This window comes from Diabrotica undecimpunctata, chromosome 9, assembly GCF_040954645.1.
Source record: "Diabrotica undecimpunctata isolate CICGRU chromosome 9, icDiaUnde3, whole genome shotgun sequence".
NCBI lineage: Eukaryota > Metazoa > Arthropoda > Insecta > Coleoptera > Chrysomelidae > Diabrotica > Diabrotica undecimpunctata.
Genome location: NC_092811.1, coordinates 17,923,940 through 17,935,510, shown reverse-complemented (window position 1 = coordinate 17,935,510; position 11,571 = coordinate 17,923,940). Strand labels below are relative to the sequence as shown.

Sequence of the window (11,571 nt, the reverse complement as noted above, 5' to 3'; positions counted from 1 at the left end):
GACTGTTTTCAATATAGCGTCTAGATACTTTTATACTTCAAAGGCGCCGACTCCGAGTGTCCTAACTGTTTGTGGTTAAACTGAAACTGTGCCTTGGCACCTGGTAATTTGAGTGTTCAGTGTTCTGACTTTAATGCCAAATCTATCCGCTAACATATCAAAAGGCGATTACCAAAAAAATTCTAATCATTAACTGCAATTAATATCAAGAAAAAAATATTAATTCATTATTGTCTTATATAAATTATAAAATTGATTTCCCTCATTGTATTTAAAGCATATAACATAAACATTATAAGGACATGTGCAACACTGCCAAAGCGATATTTCGTTCTATGACACTCAATTGACAGCTAATTTGAGTCTATCTTCGCCGGATTCAAATATGAAAAATGTCCATAATGGGACCACAGAATACATGGTGTATTCTGGATCGGACCAAAACCTACCCAAAAAAAAAAAGAGGAAGCATGGTACAATGAATACACATGTGTATTCATATTGTACCGTGAAGAGGAAGAATTGGTTTTGAGTTTGAGGTTAGTTTGTAGATGTAGATTTACCAGATCAACAGATGTAGATACATATTAACAAAGAATACTATATTCTTTGATATTAATATTGCCAAATATTACAGAGACATATAAAATCATGTTTAATCAAACTGAAGTAAAACAAGAAGTTGGTGAAAGAACTTGCAAAAGTGAAATAGATAATGAAGTAGATAAAGTTCTACAGGACACCTTTAAAATTGAAATTAAGGAGGAACCTAAAAGAGAATGTACAAATGATACATTTGTTTATTTAGACGATAAGAAATGTCCTATAAAAGCTGAAATAGAACAAGATGATGGTAAGTAAAAGTAGTTATGTACATTTAAGCTGCTATGATCTTGCTGACAAATAAAAATATTCCTTTTCATCCTCTAATACTAGGTTAAGGATTTTAAATGTTACTTAAATTAAAAATTGTAATTAAAAAAAACTTCAAATAAGTATGTTGAGTAAATTTATTTACAAGTAAAAGTTATAGGGTAGGGCATTTATTTGAAGTAGCTGGGTTGTAATATAAAATTCAAACATGGTTTGGAATTATCATCAAAGAGTATAGAGGCATATATACCTCTATATTCTTCTCACATTTGCTCCAAATTTATTAATAATTTTGTTTCTTTTTGTGGCTATGAATATGTATATATATATATATATATATATATATATATATATATATATATATATATATATATATATATATATGAACATAGAACAAGAAGAACAAATGTTCTGTTAAATTATTAGCAGGGAAGGTCAAATTAATTAGGTTCGATCAAATTTCAGAAACTTGCTAATTTACATGGTAACAAAGTAACAATTTGCTATACTCGGTTCGCTATTCCCAGTCCGAACTGTCTAGTGAATTTAGTAATTATTTTTTTGCGAAGTTAGTTACTTTTTGACAGAGTAGAAATGGCTGGAAATTACTATACAACCAAGCACACGTACTCATAGTCCATATTAATAGTAAACAAACTAAATAGTAAATAAAATAGAACTTTGCGAATTACCGACAATCAATATTTATTTATCTACACCATATAATAAATAGTTATGTTAAATTATAACAACTAAAATATATTTTTTAAATATATACTACCCAAAATTTTATGGGTTTAGTATACACTTCCACTATTTAGAATAATTCTTCTTTTTTTCAAAGAAAGAAGTCTGCAATAGTAGTATACTTGAGCTAGTAATACTGAGAAGTAGGAATTGTTGTGTTGTAGGTTTCCGACAATGAATCTGTCGAAATATGCCCAAGATAAGCGAATGGAGTATAAATGAGTTTCACTTGTATCTGTTATGTATCACACACTCTGTGTTATCAGAATTCTCAGAATGAGAATATCGTCAACCTTAAGTTTTCCTTATATTTGCTATTGAGTTTTCACACCAAAAACTCCATTTATAGTCACATAGTTTTAGTTGGTTCAGATTTAGTGAGGACCAAGCCAACCTTTAATTGTAAATTATGCCATATTGTATACCTAGCATATGTCTTTGTTACACAGTTAATAAATTTGAATTAGTGCAGTGGACTAATGATTTTATTTTGAATTAATAAGTGTAAGTTGTCTAGATCCTTGTTCTTTGCTGCTAATTATTGTTTGTTCAGTCAATGAATTGTGATTTTTGTGGTTAGCAATAATGTTCGGTAACACTTTATTAATGAGCTCATCCTTTGTTGGGATGAAAAGTCAAAAGTTACATAACGAATTTCGAATTCGTTAAGTAACGAATAGTCACCCTTAGTCTTTCGTTGCATTAGGTTCAATTTTAAATTATATCCAAAGTTTAAACGAACTTTACTAAATGATACAAAGTAGGTGTAGCCAGGTACGTATTTTAATTTTGAGTTGTTAACGATTGGTAAATAAAATTTTAAGCATAATTTTGTGTACATATTTAAATTTAATCAGTTAATTGCATTTGTACTTGGAATTCAGAATTACAAATTTCTAGGTACGTAAAGCCAGTGCTTATAATAGATTGGAAAATTTCTTGGAATTTTATTTAGGTAAAAGGATAATATTAACTTCATATCAAATTATCACTAAGTGGGCTTCTGTGAGAAAAAAGTTTATTTGAAAAGAACTTCATTTTCCTTTTGTCTTTTATTTAGGACAGAAGCCAGTGCAATAACTATAAATATGAGTAATATAGAAATGATTAGTGACGATGTTCTGTACATTCATGCCACTATTTCAGGAAGTGAATACGAGTCTGAACCTGAAAAATGTTCTGGTTATATTCATCTCACACACAATGCAAAGCTAATTCTGCTTAACGTTTACAACAGTAATTAATCGTTAAACATACTCTTTAGTTAACCTTTTTTAAATTTTGTATTTAAATATATTTTTAAATAATGTTATTTTTAAATTTTGGCCTCAGAAGAATAACACATTGTAGAAGCTACTTCAAAAATCACGGGATTTTAACTCTTCCCTCTTTGTATATTTTATAAACTGTTTGCTTAATTCGTTAAACACCTACATGTTTTTTCAGCAAGACTTAATCATGACTACTCTACCAGAAAGTTAACCTTTTTTTTCACTTTTTGTATGCTTTGTCGATAAAATTGTACAATTTTCACTGACAATAAGGCATATTTCTAACAGAAGGAGAGAAAGATGACGTTCTAAACTGTAGTGGAACAAATAAATAAAAACAGCAATGAAAAAAACACCTCGCTAAATAAAATATCTACAATAAGAAGAAATGGCGATTGAGATGTAGAAAACGACAACAATGTAATATGCTACGTAAAGTCAAGGAAAAGAAACTAAGTTAAAAAGGCTCGTAAGACGAGAGTGATTTTAGTTTGTTTTCAGGTTACTATGAATGAATTTGGGACCAGGGCCCCCCAAAAAGGGCAAATGAGTTTAGATATACTCTATCTACTCTGAATCCAACTCACGCCTGGTACGGTCTTTAGAAGATTTCCACTCTCACACACAAAAAAAATCAAACAGGTGCCTCGACTAAATATTAAAATTTTCAGGCAAACCTTAAGAAAATTGTTATGAACTATAAAAATTTAATCTATAAATGTATTTTTAAGTTTATTGTATATGACATTAATAATATCATACAGTATATATACAAATGGTTTGAAATGTTTGACATTTGACATGTACAAAATAAAAACAAGTTTGGCACTATTTTTAAAAAAATCATATCTCCATTGTTTATAAACCTTAAGAAGTAAAATTTGCACAAATTTTGAAAGAAAATCTAAACTTTATATTGAATTTTATAGCTATGAAATTCATCAAATTTTTCGAAACTTACAGCCCTTCGAAACGAAGGTTCTTTAGAAAGATCGACATAGTAAAGTGAAAAGGAAAACTGTTTCAGCTCCGTTTTTTTTTTGAGATCGGAACTTCAAATTGAAACACGTAGGAAAAATTTAGATTATCTTGGCTTCCATTGCAGTTAGAAGCCTCTTTTTTTAATCTGGGGTAGCTCGTCGAAATATGAATAACTACATAGTTTTCATTGCTCTGGAAATATGGGAAACCTCGGAAAAATTGAGTCCATTTGAAATTCACCGTAAAAACTTACGTTTTTTTTAATTTGGCTAGAATAGTCTGTCGCAGTATTAATAATGATGGCATAATTTTCTCCCCCCGAAAATCCCGGAAAATCAACATTTTTTTTTTCGTCAATGATGTAATAATACTTACATATTTTATAAATTAAATTTCAGGTAATTTTTTACACAATATATTATTATATTCGTTATATTAATTATAATTATGTTGATTTTCCGGGATTTTCCGAGATTTCCGGGGAGTGAAAATTATGTCATCATTATTAATACTGCGGCAGACTATTCCAGCCAAATTAAAAAAAAAGTAAGTTTTTACGGTAAATTTCAAATGGACTTTTTCCGAGGTTTCCCATATTTCCCGGCCAGTGAAAACTATGTAGTTATTCATATTTCGACGAGCTACCCTAGATTAAAAAAAGAGGTTTCTAGCTGCAATGTAAGCCGAGATAATGTAAAATTTTCCTATATGTTTCAATTTGAAGTTCCGATCTCGAAAAAAAAACGGAGCTGAAACAGTTATTCTCCACTTTCCTATGTCGATCTTTCGAAAGTATCTTCGTTTCGAAGGACTGTAAGTTTCGAAAAATTTGATGAATTTTATAGCGATAAGTTTCATTATAAAGTTTAAATTTTCATTCAAAATTTGTGCAAATTTTACTTCTTAACTGAACTGAACAAAATATTAGTTAAAATAAAACATATTACAGTTGCAATTATACAATTCACAATATTACGAAACATAGCGTCAGCACTCCTAAGTTCAATGTCTTTGACAATGTCAGCACTCCTGAGTCCATGGCCTGAATAAACCCATAGGCGTCGCTCTATAACTCCTCTTCCGCTAGATTGAAGCTCCTTGTGGGAGGTGAATTTTCGAACTGGAATCGTCTGGGTCCTGTATGTTTTACATTCTTATGTCTTCCTTTCTTTTGGTTTCTTTTCTTGTTCTTATCGTTATTTTCTTATAGATAATGTAGATGATTATTACAACGATGGCAAGATATAATATGATCGTCCAAAGGCTGAGAATGTGGTAATTTTCTCTTTGTTCCATGATGGGTGTGATTCTGTTTGTGGGATTTTTTTTTTTCAAATTTTAAATTAATTTGGTTATTTTGTAGACGGCTTGGACATTGGAAATTTTTACCGTGGGTGCAAATGTCGTTGAGAGGTATTATTGTATTTTTATTTTTTTAGCAAATATCTTGTATTAGGTATTATTATTGCAAATTCTGACTCAATTTGTGTGGGTATAGGTAATAAATAGTAGAGATCAAAGATGTTCTCAAAATCGATAGGAATTGTCAGAAAATATTGAATTTGGTTTTCATCTATTTTACAGGTGATTTCCAGAATGGATTCAAAATCTAAAATATTTTCGTGTTTTAATTCAAATGGTAATTGTGTTTTGTAAAATAAAGAGATTCTTTGTATGCTATTTTTGATATATTGAATAATATTAACGTAGTTGTACGTCTCTGATCTAAAGAATTCGCTGTTAGAAATGTTATTTTTAAGATACTCAAATTGCTTGTTCAGGTTGTCATATTCAGTTACAAGTGGTTTTAAATTATAAAAATGTACAAATGTATGACTAGATTTTTGGAGTTTTGCGGTTCCTAATTTTATAGGTAGAATGCCTAGGTTGTGGGTGATATCTTTTATTTCGGCTGTTGTATGTCCGATTGTGACGAACCTGGAAAAATATAAGTTTTCCGTTTAGGTCGCTTTACATTTGAAAGGTGAATGTTTTCGGTAGTATTTTTATGCCGCTTAATGAGTTTCGCTATTTTCTTAAATTTATTAATGGATTTAATATTTTCTTTTTGATATTTATTTTTAGTTTTTCCTTTTATTTGTCTGTTTCGCACAAATACTTCGGTAGGAATTTCTTTTGGTAATTCCTCGCGTGTTTCATTTGCTTTATTTATAACTTTTGCTTTATTCTCTTGAAGTTTTTTGTTAATATTAGAATACAGTAATTTTATTTTATCCTTATGATTAGAAATATAATTATTAATTAATTGTTGCTCTAGGTCAATGTTAAATGGGGAGTTGGTGTCTAAATGTCCCGTAACTAGTTCATGGGGTTTCATTTTTGTTACGGCGTGGATAGTACTGTTGTAAGCTAATAATGCATAGTTTACTTTTTGTTCTATTGGGTCGGATTTATACTCATTTTGATTGTTTAGTAACCTGATATGTTCTATAATAGTTGAATGAAATCCTGAATAAACCCATAGGCGTCGCTCTATAACTTATATATATATATATATATATATATATATATATATATATATATATATATATATATATATATATATAATGGAATCCCCTCATATGTATATGCATTATAATAGCGAAGAATTTTTTTCATGTTTCTTAGTTCGTATCTTTCAAGATAAATCCAAATAATATTTCGTTCTTTTCACGTCGCCAAGTCGATAATAAATCATTTTATTGTTTGTTTATGTCACAGGCGCAAATTCTTTGATATTTTTTCTTTGATCATTATACCGGCCGATACTGCGTTTTCAAATTAATTCAATTCCCGTTTGTGTTTGTTTATACCCAGCGTTTTGTTTTTATTCTAACTTATGCGATGCATTTTAGAAGATAATTGCTCATTCCTACTTGAGTCGCTGTAAAAGACAGTCGGCTTAGGTCTGGATCCAAATTTATTCGTCGAATTTGTAAAGTTTTCTGTTTTTGTCCCTTTTCATGGAAATTGTAGCAGTATAAAGTAAAGTGTGAAGTATGTGTAGTTACAGGGGAGGTTAAAAAAATATTTAAGAGATTGTGTCGCCTGCAGAAATTCTGATGTTCCATTTTACAGTTTCCACTAATCTCAGAAGACAACTGCCTAACAGCCCGAACAAACAGTTTAACAAGTTGCATTTAATTTGCTTGTAAAAATTTTATCATTGTTTTCATTTAAAATGTGAAATGGCCCTAAATTAGTTTTATCATATAAATATACAGGTCTGTTTTTTTTCTGGCACATTAGAATTTAATGAGTTAATTTGTTTATCTGTTTTAACGTATCATTTTATAATATTTGTAAATTCGACTGCTCCTGATTTATACTGGATGTTACAAAATTATTAATATTATTAAGACTACTTATCGAGTTTTCTAGCGGATTGGATGGAAATCGATGAAAACCATTTATATAACTGCAACATGTACATATTTCTTCAACTCAGCCTAGATATATTTTCTGCAACCATAGATACATTATTAATTTTCATTTAATTACGTAATTCTGATTTAACAGGTAATTATCATTTTAGGTTTCTCTTTCAAAGATGATCTCAGTGGCCTATTAAAAAATCATGATAGGAGTGACAAACCATTGTCAAATAATTATCGTTCAGAACTACATATGAGGATACACACTGGGGAAAAACCTTTTACATGTGAAATCTACACAAAACAATTTTCAATGAAGGAAACTTTACAATCGCATATGAGAGTGCATACTGGTGAAAAACCATTTGAATGCGGGGTTTGTACCAGACAATTTTCAATGAAACAACATTTAAAACAGCATATGAGAGTGCATACTGGTGAAAAACCATTTGAATGTGGAATTTGCACTATAAAATTTTCAACAAAGTATCATTTAAAAAGACATATGACAGTGCATAGTGATGAAAAACCATTTAAATGTGGTATATGCACCAAACAATTTTCAACAAAATACGTTTTGAAATCGCATATGGCAGTGCATACTGGTGAAAAACCATTTGAATGTGGAATTTGCACTATAAAATTTTCAACAAAGTATCATTTAAAAAGACATATGACAGTGCATAGTGATGAACAACCATTTAAATGTGGTATATGCCCCAAACAATTTTCAACAAAACACGTTTTGAAATCGCATATGGCAGTGCATACTGGTGAAAACCCATTTGAATGTGACGTTTGTACCAAACAATTTTCAATGAAAAAATATTTAAAAGTGCATATGAGAGTGCATACTGGTGAAAAACCATTTGAATGCGGGGTTTGTACCAGACAATTTTCAAAGAAACAAAGTTTAAAAGAGCATATGAGAGTGCATACTGGTGAAAACCCATTTGAATGTGGGGTTTGTACCAGACAATTTTCAATTAAACTACGTTTAAAAGTGCATATGAGAATGCATACTGGTGAAAAACCCTTTAAATGTGAAATTTGCACAAAACAATTTTCAAGAAAACACGTTTTGAAAACGCATATGGCATTGCATACTGGTGAAACCCCATTTGAATGTGAGGTTTGTGCCAAACAATTTCCAATGAGACAATATTTAAAAGTGCATATGAGAGTGCATACTGGTGAAAAACCATTTGAATGTGGGGTTTGTACCAAACAATTTTCAATGAAACAAAGTTTAAAAGAGCATATGAGAGTGCATACTGGTGAAAACCCATTTGAATGTGAGGTTTGTACCAGACAATTTTCAATGAAACAACGTTTAAAAGTGCATATGAGAATGCATACTGGTGAAAAACCCTTTAAATGTGAAATTTGCACCAAACAATTTTCAAGAAAACACGTTTTGAAATCGCATATGGCATTGCATACTGGTGAAATCCCATTTGAATGTGAGGTTTGTGCCAAAAATTTTTTAATGAAACAACATTTAAAAGCGCATATGACAGTGCATACTGGTGAAAACCCATTTGAATGTGGGGTTTGTACCAGACAATTTTCAACGAAACAACATTTAAATGCGCATATGAGAGTGCATACTGGTAAAAAACCATTTAAATGTGAATTTTGCACCAAACAATTTTCAACAAAATACGTTTTGAAATCTCATATGGCAGTGCATACTGGTGAAACCCCATTTGAATGTGAGGTTTGTACCAAAAAATTTTCATTGAAACAAAATTTAAAAGCCCATGTGAGAGTGCATACTGGTGAAAAACTATTTAAATGTGAAATTTGCACCAAACAATTTTCAACGAAGTTTACTTTAAAAACACATATGGCAATACATAATGATGAGAAACTATTTGAATGTGAAATATGTACCAAACAATTTTCAAGGAAATATAATTTAAAATCGCATATGAGAATGCATAATGGTGAAAAAATATTTAAATGTGAAATTTGTACGAAACAATTTTCAAGGAAAGATGGTTTAAATTTGCATATGAGAATGCATACTGGTGAAAAACCATTTAAATGTGAAATTTGCACCAAACAATTTTTAACAAAACATGTTTTGAAATCGCATATGGCAGTGCATACTGATGAAAACTTATTTTAATGTGAGGTTTGTACCAGACAATTTTCAATGAAACAATATTTAAAAGTGCATATGAGAGTGCATACTGGTGAAAAACCGTTTGAATGTGAAATTTGCACCAAACAAAAGACTTAACCCTACACTGCCCAATGTATCATATATGAAACATACCGAGATTTTACATGTACAACACAGTGAAATAATATTAAGTCCAAACAGCACTATGTAAAATATTCGATATATACCAATATTATTATGTTCGGAAAGATTTCCGCGGTTAGTACAATTAAACTTAGAGCTAAGATTAATATTATTAATCTGAGTTTAATATTAATTTTTATAATAATATTAATCTTAGCTCTAAGTTCAATATTATTATATATACACATTTTGTAACTTGGCAACGTCGTCTAATATTTTATAAAACGGACGAATTAGTCAGTTATCACTTAACCGTCGTGTTGACGATAACGCTGAGTATAAATTTTTTTTATAGGTGGCTATTGACGAAAATTGAATGTGCAAAATTGCGGTTTCTGGACAACTACTATTCATCAGTTCCCTTAGTAGTATAATTGGCTAACCAAGGCATTTACTCACTGGGCACTTTTTAAAGCAGTAGGATTCCAAATTGCAAATTACTTTCAGATAATAAGATAAAGAAGCAAGAAAGAGGCACATCCTCTTTCATGCAGAAAGCAGAAGGTGGTGATGTTGATATATCTACAGTTATTTGGAAAGATAACAAAGCTATTACACTTATATCTAATTTTGCTGAACAGTTACCTATGCAAGAAGTAGATAGGTTTGGCAAAAACGAAATAAGACAATCAAGATTTCATGTCCACATCTGGTCAAATAATATAACAGACACATGGGTGGAGTAGACGTATTAAACAGTCTCATTGGTAGATACAAAATTAAACTCCGTACAAAAAATGCTACTTACGAATTTTTTTCCACCTTATAGATCTCACAGTTGTGACGTTGAGTTCTAAAGCATTTTGTATCAAAAGCTAAAATAACCAACATATTACAGTTGGGATATGTTATTTAAAGTAAAAGCAGATATTTCATGCTAAAATTTAAATAGCACATGTGTGGAATTTTGAAAAAAACGTTTTTATTCGTAAAATCATCAAAATCGCCCATTTCACGTTAGATCGTGCTTAACCTTCTACCACTGACGTGTACTTTCTGGAACATAACTACGGATGTGGTGCCATGTAGACCCCATGTAATTTCTATTTGGTATTGCCAACATTTTTTTAAAATATGACAAATTATGTTCAATATAATTTCTTTGATATATTGTACATTAGTGTATGCATTTTTTTATAATATTTTTCCAAATTGTTAGTTATTAAACATATTACAAATTACATGTCAAAATATCCTAAATAATGAAACGGTTTACTAAAAATGTTGTAATTTTTTTATTGTTTAAAATGTTTATAAAATAGTTATGGAAAATTAAAGATCAAATATACGAAATATGAAAAAACAAAATAAACCAAAAAAATTAACCCCCCATATAAAAAACTACAACACCCAAACTTTAGCAATTTTGGAATTCAGATAGAAAGTTACTTTGCACATTCTTTACAAATATTAGCTCTACAGTTATCACACATTGATATCTTACAAACATCACATGAATTCTTAGTCTTTTTATCATTTTTTCGTGGACAGAGCCCACATCTTTTTCGTTTCTGGTTCATATCGGGATGCACGTTTTCATCAATCATCGGTTGGTTCAGTATTCTACTGATGTTCATTCTCAATTCTCTTGAAAGTCTTTGCTTGATAATTCTTCTATTTAAATATCGTTCAACGAGTTGTTTGGCGAGCAGCTTCACAAATTCTGCCCGTAGTATGTTATTTGCTTCTGGATAGCTTTGGTGTAATATATATACAGGGTGTCTCAGAGTAGATTTTAGTATTTAAACTTACCTTACGCCGGCCCTGTTCGAAATTCCATGTACGCGATATGTCAGCCATGTAGCCGACATGTGCGGATTTCAGTTACCATGGAACAGTGGATGAAAACGCAGTGTGCCTACATGGCTGAGGCGTATTTTAAAGCCAATGTTATATACAGTTGCTCGAAGCCTTTTTTGTGTGCGGTATAATTAGACGCGTGGGTAATGCACCAGCCGCGATGTCAGTGCACGCATGTGTAAAGAAATTTAGAGAAGAAGAAGTTGTTACA

The 11,571-nt window shown here is 30.5% G+C and overlaps 1 protein-coding gene across 3 annotated transcripts in view; it reads left to right on the top strand.

The window, feature by feature from the left end:
• Positions 1-408: 408 nt before the first annotated feature.
• Positions 409-11,571, top strand: part of LOC140449619 (uncharacterized) — a 34,060-nt gene continuing 22,897 nt past the window's right edge. Inside the window, exons 1-2 of one of the 3 annotated variants that reach the window (XM_072542850.1) lie at positions 409-539; positions 638-853. In XM_072542850.1, the coding sequence (XP_072398951.1) occupies positions 652-853 (202 nt within the window). In that variant the 5' untranslated portion in view covers positions 409-539; positions 638-651. The other 2 variants (XM_072542853.1, XM_072542851.1) reach the window with 2 other exon arrangements.